Genomic DNA, 21,980 nt, shown 5'->3' with positions numbered 1-21,980 from the left:
GTTTGGGTAGTTTTTGTGTAACCCAGATCCTGGGTCAGACGTAACAACCCAGTGTTTGGGTAGTTTTTGTGTAACCCAGATCCTGGGTCAGACGTAACAACCCAGTGTTTGGGAAGTTTTTGCGTTACCCAGATCCTGGGTCAGACGTAACAACCCAGTGTTTGGGTAGTTTTTGTGTAACCCAGATCCTGGGTCAGACGTAACAACCCAGTGTTTGAGTAGTTTTTGTGTAACCCAGATCCTGGATCAGACGTAACAACCCAGTGTTTGAGTAGTTTTTGTGTAACCCAGATCCTGGGTCAGACGTAACAACCCAGTGTTTCTGTAGTTTTTGTGTAACCCAGATCCTGGGTCAGACGTAACAACCCAGTGTTTGGGAAGCTTTTGTGTAACCCAGATCCTGGGTCAGACGTAACAACCCAGTGTTTGGGTGTTTTTTGCGTTACCCAGATCCTGGGTCAGACGTAACAACCCAGTGTTTGGGTAGTTTTTGTGTAACCCAGATCCTGGGTCAGACGTAACAACCCAGTGTTTGGGTAGTTTTTGTGTAACCCAGATCCTGGGTCAGACGTAACAACCCAGTGTTTGGGTAGTTTTTGTGTAACCCAGATCCTGGGTCAGACGTAACAACCCAGTGTTTGGGTAGTTTTTGTGTAACCCAGATCCTGGGTCAGACGTAACAACCCAGTGTTTGGGAAGTTTTTGCGTTACCCAGATCCTGGGTCAGACGTAACAACCCAGTGTTTGGGTAGTTTTTGTGTAACCCAGATCCTGGGTCAGACGTAACAACCCAGTGTTTGAGTAGTTTTTGTGTAACCCAGATCCTGGATCAGACATAACAACCCAGTGTTTGAGTAGTTTTTGTGTAACCCAGATCCTGGGTCAGACGTAACAACCCAGTGTTTCTGTAGTTTTTGTGTAACCCAGATCCTGGGTCAGACGTAACAACCCAGTGTTTGGGAAGCTTTTGTGTAACCCAGATCCTGGGTCAGACGTAACAACCCAGTGTTTGGGTGTTTTTTGCGTTACCCAGATCCTGGGTCAGACGTAACAACCCAGTGTTTGGGTAGTTTTTGTGTAACCCAGATCCTGGGTCAGACGTAACAACCCAGTGTTTGAGTAGTTTTTGTGTAACCCAGATCCTGGGTCAGACGTAACAACCCAGTGTTTGGGAAGCTTTTGTGTTACCCAGATCCTGGGTCAGACGTAACAACCCAGTGTTTGGGTAGTTTTTGTGTAACCCAGATCCTGGGTCAGACGTAACAACCCAGTGTTTGGGTAGTTTTTGTGTAACCCAGATCCTGGGTCAGACATAACAACCCAGTGTTTGGGTAGTTTTTGTGTAACCCAGATCCTGGGTCAGACGTAACAACCCAGTGTTTGGGAAGTTTTTGCGTTACCCAGATCCTGGGTCAGACGTAACAACACAGTGTTTGGGTAGTTTTTGTGTAACCCAGATCCTGGGTCAGACGTAACAACCCAGTGTTTGGGTAGTTTTTGCGTAACCCAGATCCTGGGTCAGACGTAACAACCCAGTGTTTGGGAAGTTTTTGCGTTACCCAGATCCTGGGTCAGACGTAACAACCCAGTGTTTGGGAAGTTTTTGCGTTACCCAGATCCTGGGTCAGACGTAACAACCCAGTGTTTGGGTAGTTTTTGTGTAACCCAGATCCTGGGTCAGACGTAGCAACCCAGTGTTTGGGTAGTTTTTGTGTAACCCAGATCCTGGGTCAGACGTAACAACCCAGTGTTTGAGTAGTTTTTGTGTTACCCAGATCCTGGGTCAGACGTAACAACCCAGTGTTTGGGTATTTTTTGTGTTACCCAGATCCTGGATCAGACGTAACAACCCAGTGTTTGAGTAGTTTTTGTGTAACCCAGATCCTGGGTCAGACGTAACAACCCAGTGTTTCTGTAGTTTTTGTGTAACCCAGATCCTGGGTCAGACGTAACAACCCAGTGTTTGAGTAGTTTTTGTGTTACCCAGATCCTGGGTCAGACGTAACAACCCAGTGTTTGGGTATTTTTTGTGTTACCCAGATCCTGGGTCAGACGTAACAACCCAGTGTTTGGGTAGTTTTTGTGTAACCCAGATCCTGGGTCAGACGTAACAACCCAGTGTTTGAGTAGTTTTTGTGTAACCCAGATCCTGGATCAGACGTAACAACCCAGTGTTTGAGTAGTTTTTGTGTAACCCAGATCCTGGGTCAGACGTAACAACCCAGTGTTTCTGTAGTTTTTGTGTAACCCAGATCCTGGGTCAGACGTAACAACCCAGTGTTTGGGAAGCTTTTGTGTAACCCAGATCCTGGGTCAGACGTAACAACCCAGTGTTTGGGTGTTTTTTGCGTTACCCAGATCCTGGGTCAGATATAACAACCCAGGGGTTGAGTTATTTACCGTGGGCTTTATGCGACCTCTTCAGGAGAGAGCAGTGCAGCTCTGTCAAATTGGTGCGCGTCTTTGGTAAAATACAGGTTTGTGTAAATTTTTGTGTCTATAAATACGTTATTGTTCTGTATATCGTATTTATATATATATAAAAGTTACTTTTGGAACCGTTTTATTCAACTGACTTCAACTTCATGAACAGCTAATCTGTGTTGAGAGAGTCTGTTTGGAGCATGAATATGATCTGAAGGATTCCTACACTGCTGTCATTCATAAATCATAAATCAAAGCTAGATGTTCTGACAAAGCACTTGCATTACAGTAAAAGCAACGCCAGAAAAACACTTGAAGTAAGCGAGGATCCTCCGTCTCATGTTTCAGTGATTAGATTCACTATGACGGGTCATCAGAACTTCTGCTAGCCGCTGGTTCCATGAGTGTTGCAGAAAATAAGCAGTAATAAGTAATTGTAAAAGTAATAAGTAATAAGCAATAAGCGGTAACTAGCGAGAGCAGCTTCTCTGTTCTTCAACTCGCTGACGGATAGACAGATGCTGTCACAACAGAGCCAGTGTGTTTCAGAGCTTTTGTTTCTGGATGTGACCAGGAGGGAACGTGTGTGTGTGTGTGTGTGTGTGTGTGTGTGTGTGTGTGTGTGTGTGTTTTCAGCACAGAGCAGTGGATGATGGATGTAAGGAGTGAGTCTCTCACGTCACAAGTCACACAGACTTGGACTCAACTGTGAAACCAGAAACCAGAGTGTGTGTGTGTGTGTGTGCGTGTGTGTGTGTGTGTGAGTGAGAGAGAGAGAGAGAGAGAGAGAGAGAGAGAGATGGAAAAGCCATCGTGAGCCCTGATCGCTCGCTTCTGTTGTTTCTGCACTTCCTGCTCATGTCAAATATATAAAGTTTTCCGTTTGGGTTCAGAAACAAGAACCAGTTCATATCGAGAACTACAGTTACGATATAAGAATAATGATTTCGCTTGTGATAAAAAAATTAAGCAACATTGTGGATAATCTGCTTTTTATTGGCTCGTTAAACTCGCATCTCTCCACTGATGTTTTAATATAGCATCTGATTTAGTAGCAACTAAAACTTTGATTTCATATGAAATATTTAATATTTTATAAAAAATGAAAAATATTTAATATTTATAAAAAATTATAATATAAAAAATTATAATATATAAAAATATAATATATAAACTATTTCATAATATTTTATTAAAAATAAAAAATATTTATAAAAAATTATCATATAAATATAAATATATTAAATTATAATATGACATATTTAATCTTTTTTTTTATTAAAAAAATTTTATATTTGAATTCTTGTATTTTGAATTTGCTTGGCCACAATTATTGTTTCTCTGACCAAAAACACCAATTTATTGCTGAAACTTAAGACTGAAAAAAAGTTTTTTTTTAAATCTATACTGTCCAGCCCTACTCAGAACTGGTTCCTTTTAATTAAAAACGAACAAACATTAATATTCTTCTGATGACTAAAACATGCTGTTCTGTTCACACTAAAAATAATATGTAAAATAATGAAAACGTGATCCCGCAGCACAAAAATAAACCATGTTTTATGTGAGTTTACAGTCTGAAGTGAGCAAAAGACTGGACAGTGCTAATGAACAGAAAACATCTATCACGACGTCCTCGCTGAACACTGAGAGTTCGCACTCAGTCTGGAATCGTGAACTAAAAGAATCGTTCATGGAGTCATTGAGGAATCAGAAGTGTTCAGTTCGCACGGCGGACTCACGGCTCCAGTCTTCTCTCTGAATCCCGGAACCCAGCACCCATAATGCATCTGTGCTCTGATTTAATGGATTCAACACTCTGAGTGATTCACACACACTCTTACCGGCAGCTTTTAGAGCGTCTCCCGAAACACTTCATGAAGAGCTGACGCTCAACAAACACCACGGATGGATGATGGAGGGCTTTGAATTGCTTCCCTGTGTCCGGGTCGCTCCGGTGGGAAATCAGAGACAGAGAGGCCGTTAATCTCCCGTGTCGCGCGTCAAAAGCCAGACGCATTTAGTTTTCAGCGTGTGACACTTTGAAGAGATAATAACTCAAATCATCTGTGCTGCTTTTCATCTTGAGAGCTTCAGAGACATCAGAGATGAGAGTTTGATTCCTTTCACATGCAACGGGAAACCATAACGTTGTTATAAAGAAGAGTGTTTACATGATTATTAAAATTTCTCCACTTCTGAAAACTTCTTTCATGCCGATGAAATCAAGGCCAGGTGGGCGGGGCTAAATATTATCAATCATTCCGATGCCAATCAATAATGTGAACCTAAATCTAGAGGACAGAAGATCACAGGGATTAAAAGGTGGACTCCTTTCACTGCAGACAATAACAAACCACCTTAGCAACACCCTGGCAACCACACACAACACCCTGGCAAATACACACACACAGCACTGTTGCAACAGCCTAGCAACATCCTGGCAACCACACACACACACACAACACTGTTGCAATAGCATAGCAACAACCTGGCAACCACACACACACAACACTGTTGCAACAGCCTAGCAACACCCTGGTAACCACACACAACACTGTTGCAACAGCCTAGCAACACCTGGAAACCACACAACACTGTTGCAACAGCCTAGCAACATCCTGGCAACCTAGCTACAACCTGGCAACCACACACATCACTGTTGCAACAGCCCAGCAACACCCTGGCAACCACACACAACACAGTTGCAACAGCCTAGCAACACCTGGCAACATCCTAGAATCAGTGTAGTGGGTTTTGCACAAATAAAACTCATATCTTCAGACTTCTACACGGCTCTTTTCTCCAGCGGCCCCTTCAACAACACTGCCACCTCTGTGCTCATTAATGCTTACCCACAATCCTCTGCTCTCATTGGCCACGCTCACTTCCTGCAATTATGAAGGCGGAAGGCGGAGGTCAAAGGTCAACTAATGCAGCTCAGACTGCAGACAGAAGCGCAGCTGCAGAGCAACAGCAAACTCTTTTAGCACACGAATACACTATTTTATATGGTAACTGATAACACACACACACACACATATATATATACATACATGGGGCATAATATATATGGGGCAAAATATATCTTACACACGTATTGTAATAAAAAAAACATAATATTGAATGTAATGCTGTGCAAATTAATATATAATATAATTAATATAATATAAACATTATAACAAAAGAGCTACATAAGATTTACTGTAATGCTGTGAATATTTATATATAATTCATATAATAAAAATTATAATAAAATAGGCCCATAAGATTTACTGTAATGCTGTGAAAATTATTATGATTGATATGATATGAGATATGATATGACATGATATGTCATATCATATGATACAATAAAAGATTTTTAATAACCTTTATTTTCTTTGACTATCTTTATATATATATATTTATAAAAAAACACCTTATCAACACCATAGCAACACCCTGGCAACCACTCAGGACACACTAGCAACACCCTGGCAACCACAAAGCGTTATGTCAGGGATGTCCAATCCTGCTCCTGGAGGGCCACTGTCCTGCAGAGTTTAGCTCCAACCCCAATTAAACACACCTGAACCAGATAATCAAGGTCTTACTGGGCATTCTAGAAACTTCCAGGTAGGTGTGTTGAGGCAGGCTAGAGCTAAACTCTGCAGGACAGTGGCCCTCCAGGACTGAGTTTGGACACCCCTGCGTTATGTGTTATTGCAGTTGAAAATTCCATTGAAAAATTGTCTTAAATATGAAACGTTACGTAACATGAGTAACGCCTATTTTTGAACTATTAGAGCACTTTCTGATCCATATATTCACATCACTGAGTCTGGTTCCCTGATGTCGTATCAATCAGGCCTCAAGTTTCACATCAAAACTCGGCGCGGCGCCTCTGAATCTGAAAAAAACTCATTATTCGGACTCTAAACTCTGACCTCTGCAGCTCCAGGCTTGAAGTTTACCTCAGTGAAAGAATCTCACACGCCTCCGTTCTCCAGGAACATCAGAAGCTTGTTAAATTCTCCCAGAAGCCCCTGGGGTATGCAGATTCAGAGCGGGGGACACGCACAACAGATCCTTTTACGCGCCGCTCACACAAAGACACAGTGTTCGGCGTGTGAGCGCACAATAACCCAAACGTTGAGAATCAAAGCTGAAGGTGACGGTGTGTTTAATGAGACGAGAAACTCCAGAACACCTTAAACCACAGGAACAAACACACGTCACACACTCGCGGCCAGTCAAGACACACTGAAGCTGATCATACAAAACACTTTTCATTCTGAGAGACCCATTAGTTTATTAGTAATGGACTGGATGGTCAGACAAAATCATCAGACAATATTCAGGTCATTTTGAGATCAATAACTGCACCTGCTCCGCTGTTCTCCAAACTTTCCAACAGCATTCACAATAAACAAGGCCCATTTTATTTGCCTAAATATTTATTTAGTGCTTTTGAGTATTTAGAATCTATTGAGTATTTTAAATATGTATTATAATAATATTTAGTGTATTTTGTTAATATATTAATATTTACTATAAATATTGCTATAAAAATGAAAAATGATATTATATATATATATATATATATATATATATATATATATATATATATATGAAGAGTTCAGATGCAAAAGCCTCTAAGTGCCATCTAAAATTTTCCTCTAGAGTGATCATTTTTATCAAGCTCGTATATTTAAGTCCAGTAATTTCACTTAAATGATAATTAATAGATAATTTGCATCGCCATTTAAGTGAAATTATTGAAATTAAATATACAAGCTTGATAAAAATGATCATGCTAGAGGAAAATTTTAGATGGCACTTAGCGGCTTTTGCATCTGAACTCTATTAGAGCTGTCAAATCAATGAATCGCATCTAAAAAAAATTGTTTATATAATAAATTGCATATTTTATATATATATATACACTATATATATACACACACACACACACATTATATAAACAACTTAGATGCAATTCATCTATTATATATATATATATATATATATATATATATATATATGTGTGTGTATATATATGTGTGTGTGTGTGTGTGTGTGTCAGAATATATATATATATATATATATATATATATATATATATATATATATATATATATATATATATATATATATATATATATATACATACAGTGAGGAAAATAAGTATTTGAACACCCTGCTATTTTGCAAGTTCTCCCACTTGGAAATCATGGAGGGGTCTGAAATTGTCATCGTAGGTGCATGTCCACTGTGAGAGACATAATCTAAAATAAAAAATCCAGAAATCACAATGTATGATTTTTTAACTATTTCTTTGTATGATACAGCTGCAAATAAGTATTTGAACACCTGTCTATCAGCTAGAATTCTGACCCTCAAAGACCTGTTAGTCTGCCTTTAAAATGTCCACCTCCAGTCCATTTATTATCCTAAATTAGATGCACCTGTTTGAGGTCGTTAGCTGCATAAAGACACCTGTCCACCCCATACAATCAGCAAGAATCCAACTACTAACATGGCCAAGACCAAAGAGCTGTCCAAAGACACTAGAGACAAAATTGTACACCTCCACAAGGCTGGAAAGGGCTACGGGGAAATTGCCAAGCAGCTTGGTGAAAAAAGGTCCACTGTTGGAGCAATCATTAGAAAATGGAAGAAGCTAAACAAGACTGTCAATCTCCCTCGGACTGGGGCTCCATGCAAGATCTCACCTCGTGGGGTCTCAATGATCCTAAGAAAGGTGAGAAATCAGCCCAGAACTACACGGGAGGAGCTGGTCAATGACCTGAAAAGAGCTGGGACCACCGTTTCCAAGGTTACTGTTGGTAATACACTAAGACGTCATGGTTTGAAATCATGCATGGCACGGAAGGTTCCCCTGCTTAAACCAGCACATGTCAAGGCCCGTCTTAAGTTTGCCAATGACCATTTGGATGATCCAGAGGAGTCATGGGAGAAAGTCATGTGGTCAGATGAGACCAAAATAGAACTTTTTGGTCATAATTCCACTAAACGTGTTTGGAGGAAGAAGAATGATGAGTACCATCCCAAGAACACCATCCCTACTGTGAAGCATGGGGGTGGTAGCATCATGCTTTGGGGGTGTTTTTCTGCACATGGGACAGGGCGACTGCACTGTATTAAGGAGAGGATGACCGGGGCCATGTATTGCGAGATTTTGGGGAACAACCTCCTTCCCTCAGTTAGAGCATTGAAGATGGGTCGAGGCTGGGTCTTCCAACATGACAATGACCCGAAGCACACAGCCAGGATAACCAAGGAGTGGCTCTGTAAGAAGCATATCAAGGTTCTGGCGTGGCCTAGCCAGTCTCCAGACCTAAACCCAATAGAGAATCTTTGGAGGGAGCTCAAACTCCGTGTTTCTCAGCGACAGCCCAGAAACCTGACTGATCTAGAGAAGATCTGTGTGGAGGAGTGGGCCAAAATCCCTCCTGCAGTGTGTGCAAACCTGGTGAAAAACTACAGGAAACGTTTGACCTCTGGAATTGCAAACAAAGGCTACTGTACCAAATATTAACATTGATTTTCTCAGGTGTTCAAATACTTATTTGCAGCTGTATCATACAAATAAATAGTTAAAAAATCATACATTGTGATTTCTGGATTTTTTTTTTTAGATTATGTCTCTCACAGTGGACATGCACCTACAATGACAATTTCAGACCCCTCCATGATTTCTAAGTGGGAGAACTTGCAAAATAGCAGGGTGTTCAAATACTTATTTTCCTCACTGTATATATAGGCTACTGTGCATTCTGTGGACATAATAACAACAATCATGTATAATTATTAATTATTTTAATATAATAATCATTATTATTTATAGTCATTTTGATTTACAAATAACAATTGTTTTGCCAAATTATGCAGCCCTACAAACAACTTTTTTTTTAAAAATTGCAATTTTTTAATCTGAAAAGTCGCATTAACATTTCCCCCCGCAAAATTGTCCAGCCCTACTGTCCTGGTTTATTCTGCGATAAATACCAGTGTTATATTTTCCACCCTGCTCTTTTGTTACTGGAATCAGCCATCAAACCCAGTACTGATCAAACACAAGAGCTCAAGTGAATCTGCATTCAGCGATGTGACGTAACGTCTGCGGCCCGATGAAGATGCGCGGCGAACAGCGTTATGGCACGTTTTTCACACCGTATTTTGCAGCAGTGAAATATAAGCAGTAAAACAGCACCGGCCCACTGGGTTTAATTCAAACAAGCCTCGGGCCGCCAAAGCCAGACCACACAGACAAAACCAGCACTTTCCCACACGCAGGCTTTTAGAAATCCCACCCAAAACACACATCAGGCCCTGTAATGGCTTTCTCTCATTACGCCGCAGTATAAATGACTCCTGTAGCCGCTGACACTCAATAACGCTGACACACTCCCAAAGAACACACTCATCCGACACACGATACTCACGATATCACAACACACTGCCGACCCGCTACGACTGAAGAGATCCGATACGATGGACAAATCTGTTGGCTTTACTTCATCATCTGCTGCACTGATGTCACAAGTCATATTACAGCTCTCAAACAGGTATTATAGAGATCTGTTTATTAGTGTAAAACAGAATAAAAGTACACACTGCATATATTCAGTAGGTAAACTAGTACTTTATTCCCAACACAAGCCCTGTGCTTTATCTGAGGTCTCGCTCATGGGAAAATCAGCCTCCAAAATCACACAGCGCTCATTAACGTTCAGATGACGCGTGTAAAACGAGTATAAACTTTCCTTTAAAGCTCAAGCATGTCTTTATTCAATGGTAAAATACTTTCTCACATCCCTAATAATGCTTGACTTGAGACTCGACCAATGATGTGAGTTTGGGGGCGGGTGTATCTGCATGAATGACCAATGGCAGACGAGGGGGCGTGTTTAGGAAAACTGTTTGAAAACAGTCATTCTTCCAATTCAATTTGATGACACGAATGGAGCAGAAATTACACACTTCAGCTTTTAAAACACGGTCAGATCGACACTTTCACTGTGAACAGACCCTTTAGATGAATTTAAGACGATCACAATTATTTCAGTCAAATGCAAAACATAAACACACATTCAATAGTGGAGGTTCAAAAAACTGCCTTCTTACCTCAGTCTGAAGAATAAAGTTCCTTATGCATTTGTGATGTTCAGATCTCTCAACATCTACAGGAACAGAATGTTTCGTAAGACCTTGATGAAGCTCAATAAATCATTTCCCTTGAAGGAGTTATGCAATATCATTTAATATAATAACAGGTAAAACACCTTCAGGAATCCTTCCTGATCAAACTGTAATTTTATGCATCAACACATCAGGAAATCTTCCAATAATAACCTGAACAATGTTTGATTTCATTATTATTCATCATTTGCCTACTTCTAGCTTAAGTAATACAAGGATATCATAGACTTAATTGCATAAATCGCCTTCAGTTAAATCTCTTACTCAAATGATTTTCGTCCATCACAACAGATACATTTCCTTTTTCTTGAACTAGTTCCACTAAAACTCAAGTGCTGACAGCTTGTGAGAGATTGACTCCTTCAGCTCAGTGAGATTAAGTGCGCGAGATCTACGAAAAAACGCCGAAACTTTCGTAATTACGAGCACGAGCGCGAGAGCGAATTTGACAAACACACATGAACAACCGCGAGTATTTTAGTACAAATCTGCGCGTGCATCGCAGATGAACTGTGACTTCATCGATATACACGGCGGATTAAACATTCAAAGTCTCAGTGAATGTGTCAGATTGGCGTTTAAACACTCACCTTCATTCACGAGCCTCTAAAGTCCGTCAGAAAGCTTCATCAGCGCGTGTCCGCGGAACATAGAAACATTCAGCGAAGAATTACTCGGTGCCGTTTGTTCTGAGATTGAACGGACTCCTGCCCAACTCAAGGAGGAAAGCTGGTTTTCTTTCCTTCAGTGTGTGTGTGTGTGTGTGTGGCGCAGAGGCTCCAACCACCGACGCCTCAGAGAAATACACCTCAATGCCGCTTTACCTCACAGAAACCAGCAAATAATTACACCACCACCATAAAACCCTTCATAAAATATGCTCTGAACCTCAAATTAATAACATAAACCAGATTTATCAACCAGATCTGGTTCACTGCAAGACGTCAAAGTTTGAACAAAAAGAAAAGTACGTTTTTGAACTGGTGGTGGCGCTATAGAGTACGTCGTAGATACTTCAAAGTTGGTCGGATTGCTATTCAGGACCAACTCTATCTCTGTACCAAATCTGATCATATTCCTGTGTATGGTTGATGCCAAAGACTCCCATTCGGGAATAATACTAATAATAAAGCAATAGAATAATTACATTATACAGCAACTAAAAATATAAAATAAAAACCCTAAATTCACTCTTCACCTCACACTAATGGGCAGAAATACATTTTTATAATCCAAAAATGTATAAAATATTAATCTGCTAAATCAATAGGTGAATCAGAAATTTTCATTTAGAGAAGCAAAAGTATCAAATATATAAAATTGCACCTAAAATATGAACACCCCTTCATATGACCTAAAATAATATAATGAAATGTATAAATTTGCACCACCATTTTCCTTCTCTAAACCTCAAACTAACGACGGATCCTAAATACACCTGGAATTTAGGAATTTACCTGAAAACAGATAATTAAATACTGTAAATAAAATCTATTTTCATATAAACCTAATAATAAATATTTTACTCACAATTGCGAGTTTATATATTGCAATTCTGACTTTCTCGCAATTCTGCGAACTTTTTTCTCACAAGTCTGATATTTTTTCCTCGCAATTGACTTTTTTTCCCCTCGCAATTGTTTTTTTTCTATCGCAATTGCAAGTTTATCACACAATTCTGACTTTCTTGCTGTTGCGAATTTATATCTCAATTCTTTTTCCTCGCAATTCAGATTTTTTTCTGATTTGATTCGCGATTTCTCACAATTTTGACTTCACACAATTCACAACCTTTTTATCGTTATTCTGACTTTATGATTCTGACTGATTTGATTCGCGAATTTATCTCACAATTTTGACTTTTCACACAATTCACAACTTTTTTATGATTCTGAATGATTTGATCCGCGAATTTATCTCACAATTTTGACAACTTTTCACACAATTCACAACTTTTTTATGATTCTGAATGATTTGATCCGCGAATTTATCTCACAATTTTGACAACTTTTCACACAATTCACAACTTTTTTTAAATCATTATTTTGACTTTTTTCCTCACAATTCTGACTTTTTTTCCTCACAATTGGGAGTTTATAATCCCATAATTTTGAGGATATATTAGCCTATAGCCTACTTAAAACTATTTTTTTTAACTGTATCTTTATCGTTATAGTTATTCTCCTCAGTGCAAACGGGCATATATGACACTTCACAAGTCTTTTCACTCAATGTAATGGATTTGAGTTTCTCTTTTTATGTCCAAAAGGTTTTTGTTAATGCCGTTTTTAAATATGCATAGCAATCTGCTGGCAAATTCATTCATTACCGGAAGGAGGAGAGCGTTTGCTAAGATCCATTTCGCAGTGACTGAAAATAATCTGCCATCCTATGAAACGGGAGCACAGGACGTGTGGTTGCGGTGGTGTGTTTGGGATCTGGGAAACCAAAGGATCCCACAAACGACACTCATTATTAAGGCATTTATATTAGTGATGTCAATGTCAGTGTGTTCTGAGATTCTAGGTCTTATTTAATATTTTGAAACAGCTTTTATATTTTATATTTTCATTTTAATGTTATTCGTGGTTTTTTCCTCCTTTTTTTAATATTGCTATTTAGGTTTCATTTATTTTTATTTCAATTTTAGTTATTTCCAGTTAATAGTTTTAGTGCTTCAAATGAATCAATCACTACGAGACTTTGATAAGAACAGTGTTTTATTATTCATCCCGTCTCATAATAATGCATTACAGGAAACTACAACATCAAGAATGAGAATAAAGATGCACATGAACCACCAACCCATATTAGCTTAAAAACAAGAGCTAAATACTATAAAACAGAAGAAAGAAGAAAAAAAAGAAATATGTTTCTCTATATTAATCAAAATTTGAGCACAAACAAAAGTTTTAATCAAGGCACTTAGACGATCAGATATCCCACAAACCGTACACAGACAGATGGAGCACAGAAATAACACGTAAAACATTAAATATCACCGTTCTGTGCTGTAAAAATATGTGCAGAGCCCCTGGAAAGCCCCAGAAATCATCATCGCTCCTGCCTCAATAAATATACCTGCATAAATAGAGCTCTGTGTGTCGAACTGCAGCGGGACGCAGGAGACGAGAATCCAAACGCTTTATACCGATCCACCAGTGATTTCATGTGAGAAGTTGAACAAATATATCATCACAGAGTCAACTGCTCTTTAAATACCTGTGGAACTTCTGTAATGCTGGAAATAACACTCAATAAAACACATGATACTCATACAAAAACATCCACAATGCAACACTGAACATTAAAGAATGAAGCTGAAATACTGCAGTTAACACAGCATCTGATCTCAAGCTTTATGATGATCTTCAAAAACAGCTGGAAAAATTATTTTTTTATTCAGTGCAAATATCTAAACATTCTTTATTAAATGTATTAAATGTATTAAATGCATTTACTGGAGAAGCAATTAAGACTTGTTTTCAAAAAAGTTCAAAGTAAGTTTATAATTAAAATACCAATTATTTTAATACGAGCTATTTTAAGGCATGAAGAAATATTTTTCAAAGATAAAAAGTGTCAGAACAAATATCTGCCAATGGGGTCAGAAAAATCACCTCGTTTTCCCTTTGAATTAAGTTGATTTTTCGGACTTTGTTTTTAATGTTTTAAGCACAAACTCACTTTAGATACATTTTTCATAAAACGAGACTTCAGTCATTTTACATGTACAAGCAAATGTATCTTAATTTATGAATGTTTAGATATTTGAACCTTGAAAACAAGACGAAAATACTTTTTTTTTTTTTTTTGCAGTGTACATTATTTAAATCAGTACTCTATAAACTCTGCTGTAAATGTGTATCTTTCTGATGCTTTTTTTGTTGTTGAGGAAAATCAAGGCAAATATATCTCTTAGCAAAAACATTCACATACTAAAATAAATCTGGAGACTGTAAAAGATGACCAGCGAGGCGTTCACTCCACCGTTCAGCACGAGCGCTCAGAACTGGACCGTGTGAGCGTGTTTCTTACATAAGGGCTTGTCTTTCTTGGAGAAGAAGGTCTGACCCTCTAGACTCGTGCTGCACACCTACAGAGAGAGAGACACAGAGAGACAGAGAGAGAGAGAGAGGGAGAGAAATCAGGACTCAAAACCAGTCACACGTCATTAGATCTACTGAAAGAGTACAAATATTTACAAAAGAGTATTTTCACCAACATTCGTGTTTGTAACCGGACATTTTAATATCCAGTCAAAGCAGTAAGAGAGATCAGATAATTGCATTCTTGTGTAAATTCATAAGTCGACACCATTGCTGAGTATTTCCTCATCAAAAACACGCTTTGAAATCGCTGGTGTTTCTGACGTCACAAACTACCTTGTAACCAATCAGATCAACGTGTGATCGTCAACCAGTGGATCTCTGAGTGAGTGGAGGCGGGGCTCATTTGCATATTCATAGAACCGCGCATACTAAATGAGGCAAGGGTGTCGAGTTACATTCAAGATATTTTAAGGCATGAAGAAATTTTTTTTCAAGGAAAAAACATTTAAAGTCCCCATGAAATCAAAATTGACCCTATTTACTTTGTTAGCGCATATTACTAGTCTTGTGGTGAACAATTAATCCGTGCAAGAAAATATTTAAAAAAAAATTTTTTACCATGGTAATCTTTAATCAAAATCTGAAAATGCCCCTCCCCTCTGCATTGGAGGACCTTCTCTGATGACGTAGGTTTGAGGAATTGGTTTGGGCAACGCTTAACCACTCCCCTCAAACCGTTAGTCTGCTATGAGCAGAGATGGAGAGGAGGAGCGCTAGAGTAAAACCCTGCCCTCTGTTCAATATTCCTTTTCACTGGGAAATACGTCATAACACTGGAGAAAAGTCGTTTGCAACTTCCGGTTCACGGGGACTTTAAATATGTCAATTTGGTGATCAAAGATGAGTTTTAAGGGATAAAATTATTAACTACAGGGAGACTTTAAGTAAGAAATAATTTATTGTCAACAACATTTTTTGTAACAATCCCAAAAGCAGCTCCAAATAAAGCAGAAACATCGTGTGGTGTGTGAAAACTTATCTGAATGTTGCAGAAATGCACTTTCTGATATTATTCACACAATAGATCATTTATTCAATCACAGATGAGCTCATCTTAATAATATTCAGACTCCAGGTCCATTTTATCAGCTCAAAACACTGAAGAATCATGTTGATACTTTATAAGGTTTCTGAACTTCATACTTGATAACAAGTCCTTTGTGAAAAATGTAACATTGTTTTTTTGTAGTTTTTTATTTAATTTAATTTTTTTAGTTACATTCAAGCTATTTTACGTTCTATTTAACGTTTAAATGTCATTTATGTCAGAACAAATATCTGCCAATGGAGTCAGAAAAATCCACTTTACCTTTGAATCGAGTTGATTTCTCTGCCCGCACTGGCAGATAACAAGACTTATATATCTTAATATCTCAAGTCACTGTGCTTCTCCATGTTCAGATAATCGTACTGGAAAACTGCACTTTTTGCAGTGAAGAAATACTTGATCTGATCAAATGCTCAGCTAGAATGTTGCTTTGGATGAAAGCATCTGCCAAATGCATTTCTGCAACAGTAAACACAGTGTATCCAGTCAGTCGTCTGTGTTTGGTGTCTATCAAACTCCCTTTAGACCAGCGTTTGAAATTAACACCCGCCAAAGGCAGGTAAAAGTCAACAGTGGCAGGTTAAAAATTATATTTACTCACTTTGCTGGGGAAGTTCGTTTCAGACAAATCTGCACAGATTTAGCACAAATACTCAACTCATCATCATCGTGATATATTAAACACAGCATATTGCGCAAAATCTGCTCATATCTAATTTTTTTGATGTTCTTTGTACTGTATTGTTCTGTCCACCTAAAACACATTTTTGGTGAAAAGGATGAGGATGATAAAGGAAGCTGTCATATGGTCATGTTACAATGTACCCCACCTATGGGGCATGTTGTCACATTTCACTTCCATTCTGACACGAGCTGTGATGAAGTTAATCTGGTTTATTTTTTGGCTAGAAGAAGTCCTGAAAGGCCGGCAACTTAATTTAGAAGCCAAATTGGCTGGTGAGTGAAAAAGTGAATTTCAAACCCTGCTTTAGAAGTGTGTATTCCTGGTGTTTCTGCACACACACACATACCGCACACACGAAGCAGGTGTCGTGCCAGGTGAACCCCAGCGCATCCAGGAACTTGTCGCCCGCTTCGATGGGAAAGTCACATCCGTGACAGCCGGTGCCGAAGAGGGTGTAGTAATCTAAAGCAATCAGAACACAGAACAGAATCAGTCATACTGAATGTTCACTGATGGATCATCTGCAGTGGGACACAAATCAAGCACATACAATATCAGTAGAAGCACAAGTACACATTTTCAGTTCTTGCTTTTTAATGTACTTAAGTATTAAATGTAAAAATTACTGATCGATGAAGAAATTTAGTTTAGTTTAGTTTTATTTAGAGTTTGACAAGGCGGGATATTGTAGAACAAAACCCTGAAATGTATCAAACATAATACATACTCAAAACAACCTTATGTACCGAAACAAAATAACAGGAGGAGTAAAACAGATACACAGAAAAACCTGAAATACATCAGGCTTCATACAATCAAACCTGTAAGTTATTTATAAGAATGTTTATTATTTATTCTATTCATGTTGTTTCATAATTGATGAATTTTGCAATATTAACACTGTTATTTTCCTGCTTATTACTGTAGAGCTGCTCTGAAGCAATCTGTTTTGTATAAAGCACTATAGAAATAAATCTGACATGACATTCAATGGGCTTTAACAGTTTCCAAATTAAAACAATTTAATTTACAATAATCAATACTAAAATTCAAACCATCAAGTTCAAACAATATTCATGACTCATTTTGACCAGATCAGTGAATCGGTGAGTCGTTGACTCAAGAACAGTCTGATTCGTGAATGAATCGTTCAGTGTAATTTGTGAATCAACTCAACAGGAAAGAATCTTCTCGCGATTTTTTGGCTTTACATAATGACAAACAAGGAATAAAAATACTACGTCTGCCAATGGGGTCCGAAAACTTGTTTTTCCTTCAAATTGTTGATTTTTCAGACCCCATTGGCAGATATTTACACTTGTTTTAAGCAAAAACTCACTTCCTTTTTATCAATTTCTCATTGTGCATCTCAAGTATGTGGATTTAAGAAAGTGTAGATATTTGTTTATATTGTTTGTATTATATACAGCACTACTTTTTCTTCGGCTTGAAATATTAAGGAAAAATGTATGTTTAAAGTTCCCAAAATAAAAATGCTCTACCTAGTTAGCAGTAAACCATGACAAGGGTAGTAAAGTTTTAGGATTCTCTTGTAACCTGTAAAGATCAGTGAGTGTTTAAAAGGATAGTTCACCCAAAAATTAAAATTAGCCCATGATTTACTCACCCTGAAGTCGTCCTAGGTGTGTATGACATTCTTCTTTCAGACGAATACAATCGGAGTTATATTAAAAAATGTCCTGGCTCGTCCAAGCTTTATAATGGGAGTGAATGTTTTTTTTTTTTTGGAAGTCCATCAAAGCTTATCCATGCTAAAAGTGCTCGACGCGGGTTAATAAAGGCCTTCTGAAGCGAAGCGATGCATTTGTGAAAGAAAAATATCCATATTTAAAACTTTATCAACTAAAATAACTAGCTTCCGGCAGACCAATAAAATGCACTTTTATGATGGATAGATGCACTTTTATGGACTTCCAAAGACAGACACCCATTCACTCCAATTATAAAGGAGGGGTTTATGGGTAACGGTGGAGTGTATGGGTAACGGTGGAGTGTATGGGACGGTGGGGTGTATGGGTAACGGAGGGGTTTATGGGTAACGGAGGGGTTTATGGGTAACGGAGGGGTGTATGGGTAACGGAGGGGTTTATGGGTAACGACTGAGGGGTTTATGGGTAATGACTGAGGGGTTTATGGGTAACGGAGGGGTGTATGGGTAACGGAGGGGTTTATGGGTAACGGAGGGGTGTATGGGTAACGACTGAGGGGTTTATGGGTAATGACTGAGGGGTGTATGGGTAACGGAGGGGTGTATGGGTAACGGAGGGGTTTATGGGTAACGGAGGGGTGTATGGGTAACGACTGAGGGGTTTATGGGTAATGACTGAGGGGTGTATGGGTAACGGAGGGGTTTATGGGTAACGGAGGGGTGTATGGGTAACGGAGGGGTGTATGGGTAACGACTGAGGGGTTTATGGGTAACGACTGAGGGGTTTATGGGTAACGACTGAGGGGTGTATGGGTAACGGAGGGGTGTATGGGTAACGGAGGGGTTTAAGGGTAACGGAGGGGTTTAAGGGTAACGGAGGGGTGTATGGTAACGGAGGGGTGTATGGGTAACGACTGAGGGGTGTATGGGTAACGGAGGGGTGTATGGGTAACGGAGGGGTTTATGGGTAACGGAGGGGTTTAAGGGTAACGGAGGGGTTTAAGGGTAACGACTGAGGGGTGTATGGGTAACGGAGGGGTGTATGGGTAACGACTGAGGGGTTTATGGGTAACGGAGGGGTGTATGGGTAACGGAGGGGTGTATGGGTAACGACTGAGGGGTTTATGGGTAACGACTGAGGGGTTTATGGGTAACGACTGAGGGGTGTATGGGTAACGACTGAGGGGTGTATGGGTAACGGAGGGGTTTATGGGTAACGGAGGGGTTTAAGGGTAACGGAGGGGTTTAAGGGTAAAGGAGGGGTGTATGGTAACGGAGGGGTGTATGGGTAACGACTGAGGGGTTTATGGGTAACGACTGAGGGGTTTATGGGTAACGACTGAGGGGTTTATGGGTAACGACTGAGGGGTGTATGGGTAACGGAGGGGTGTATGGGTAACGGAGGGGTGTATGGGTAACGGAGGGGTGTATGGGTAACGGAGGGGTTTATGGTAACGGTGGGGTGTATGGGTAACGGAGGGGTTTATGGGTAACGGAGGGGTTTATGGGTAACGGTGGGGTGTATGGGTAACGGTGGGGTGTATGTGTAACGACTGAGGGGTTTAAGGGTAACGGAGGGGTTTATGGGTAACGGAGGGGTGTATGGGTAACAACTGAGGGGTTTATGGGTAACGGAGGGGTGTATGGGTAACGACTGAGGGGTTTATGGGTAACGGAGGGGTTTATGGGTAACGGAGGGGTTTATGGAGGGGTTTATGGGTAACGGTGGGGTGTATGGGACGGTGGGGTGTATGGGTAATGGAGGGGTTTATGGGTAACGGAGTGGTGTATGTGTAACGACTGAGGGGTTTAAGGGTAACGGAGGGGTGTATGGGTAACGGAGGGGTGTATGGGTAACGACTGAGGGGTGTATGGGTAACGACTGAGGGGTGTATGGGTAACGACTGAGGGGTTTATGGGTAACGACTGAGGGGTTTATGGGTAACGACTGAGGGGTTTATGGGTAACGGAGGGGTTTATGGTAACGGTGGGGTGTATGGGTTACGGAGGGGTTTATGGGTAACGGTGGGGTGTATGGGTAACGGAGGGGTTTATGGGTAACGGTGGGGTGTATGGGTAACGACTGAGGGGTGTATGGGTAACGACTGAGGGGTGTATGGGTAACGACTGAGGGGTGTATGGGTAACGGAGGGGTTTATGGGTAACGGTGGGGTGTATGGGTAACGGAGGGGTTTATGGGTAATGGTGGGGTGTATGGGTAACGGAGGGGTTTATGGGTAACGGAGGGGTTTATGGGTAACGGAGGGGTGTATGGGTAACGGAGGGGTTTATGGGTAACGACTGAGGGGTTTATGGGTAATGACTGAGGGGTTTATGGGTAACGGAGGGGTGTATGGGTAACGGAGGGGTGTATGGGTAACGGAGGGGTTTATGGGTAACGGAGGGGTGTATGGGTAACGACTGAGGGGTTTATGGGTAATGACTGAGGGGTGTATGGGTAACGGAGGGGTGTATGGGTAACGGAGGGGTTTATGGGTAACGGAGGGGTGTATGGGTAACGACTGAGGGGTTTATGGGTAATGACTGAGGGGTGTATGGGTAACGGAGGGGTTTATGGGTAACGGAGGGGTGTATGGGTAACGGAGGGGTGTATGGGTAACGACTGAGGGGTTTATGGGTAACGACTGAGGGGTTTATGGGTAACGACTGAGGGGTGTATGGGTAACGGAGGGGTGTATGGGTAACGGAGGGGTTTAAGGGTAACGGAGGGGTTTAAGGGTAACGGAGGGGTGTATGGTAACGGAGGGGTGTATGGGTAACGACTGAGGGGTGTATGGGTAACGGAGGGGTGTATGGGTAACGGAGGGGTTTATGGGTAACGGAGGGGTTTAAGGGTAACGGAGGGGTTTAAGGGTAACGACTGAGGGGTGTATGGGTAACGGAGGGGTGTATGGGTAACGACTGAGGGGTTTATGGGTAACGGAGGGGTGTATGGGTAACGGAGGGGTGTATGGGTAACGACTGAGGGGTTTATGGGTAACGACTGAGGGGTGTATGGGTAACGACTGAGGGGTGTATGGGTAACGGAGGGGTTTATGGGTAACGGAGGGGTTTAAGGGTAACGGAGGGGTTTAAGGGTAAAGGAGGGGTGTATGGTAACGGAGGGGTGTATGGGTAACGACTGAGGGGTTTATGGGTAACGACTGAGGGGTTTATGGGTAACGACTGAGGGGTTTATGGGTAACGACTGAGGGGTGTATGGGTAACGGAGGGGTGTATGGGTAACGGAGGGGTGTATGGGTAACGGAGGGGTGTATGGGTAACGGAGGGGTTTATGGTAACGGTGGGGTGTATGGGTAACGGAGGGGTTTATGGGTAACGGAGGGGTTTATGGGTAACGGTGGGGTGTATGGGTAACGGTGGGGTGTATGTGTAACGACTGAGGGGTTTAAGGGTAACGGAGGGGTTTATGGGTAACGGAGGGGTGTATGGGTAACAACTGAGGGGTTTATGGGTAACGGAGGGGTGTATGGGTAACGACTGAGGGGTTTATGGGTAACGGAGGGGTTTATGGGTAACGGAGGGGTTTATGGAGGGGTTTATGGGTAACGGTGGGGTGTATGGGACGGTGGGGTGTATGGGTAATGGAGGGGTTTATGGGTAACGGAGTGGTGTATGTGTAACGACTGAGGGGTTTAAGGGTAACGGAGGGGTGTATGGGTAACGGAGGGGTGTATGGGTAACGACTGAGGGGTGTATGGGTAACGACTGAGGGGTGTATGGGTAACGACTGAGGGGTTTATGGGTAACGACTGAGGGGTTTATGGGTAACGACTGAGGGGTTTATGGGTAACGGAGGGGTTTATGGTAACGGTG

General features: G+C 40.7%; 2 protein-coding genes across 6 annotated transcripts in view; both read right to left on the bottom strand.

Annotated features, from left to right (window-relative positions):
- Nucleotides 1-11,386, bottom strand: part of bmpr1bb (bone morphogenetic protein receptor, type IBb) — a 118,017-nt gene extending 106,631 nt beyond the window's left edge. The window contains exons 1-2 of one of the 5 annotated variants that reach the window (XM_084103926.1): nt 11,220-11,386; nt 10,555-10,610 (exon numbers count right to left, since the gene is read on the bottom strand). The gene's annotated coding sequence lies outside the window, so the exon portion shown is untranslated. The remainder of the gene's footprint in view (nt 1-10,554; nt 10,611-11,219) is intronic. The other 4 variants (XM_084103927.1, XM_084103930.1, XM_084103929.1 and 1 more) reach the window with 4 other exon arrangements.
- A 1,945-nt stretch (nt 11,387-13,331) lies between these two features.
- pdlim5b (PDZ and LIM domain 5b) overlaps nt 13,332-21,980 on the bottom strand; it is an 86,857-nt gene continuing 78,208 nt past the window's right edge. The window contains exons 12-13 of the mRNA XM_084103922.1: nt 16,821-16,936; nt 13,332-14,725 (exon numbers count right to left, since the gene is read on the bottom strand). Coding sequence (XP_083960048.1) covers nt 14,636-14,725; nt 16,821-16,936 — 206 coding nt within the window. The 3' untranslated portion in view covers nt 13,332-14,635. The remainder of the gene's footprint in view (nt 14,726-16,820; nt 16,937-21,980) is intronic.

This window comes from Abramis brama (assembly GCF_963993115.1).
Source record: "Abramis brama genome assembly, chromosome: 25".
Taxonomy (NCBI): domain Eukaryota; kingdom Metazoa; phylum Chordata; class Actinopteri; order Cypriniformes; family Leuciscidae; genus Abramis; species Abramis brama.
Note: the sequence above shows the minus strand (reverse complement) of the source record. Positions and strands in the feature narration are given on the sequence as shown.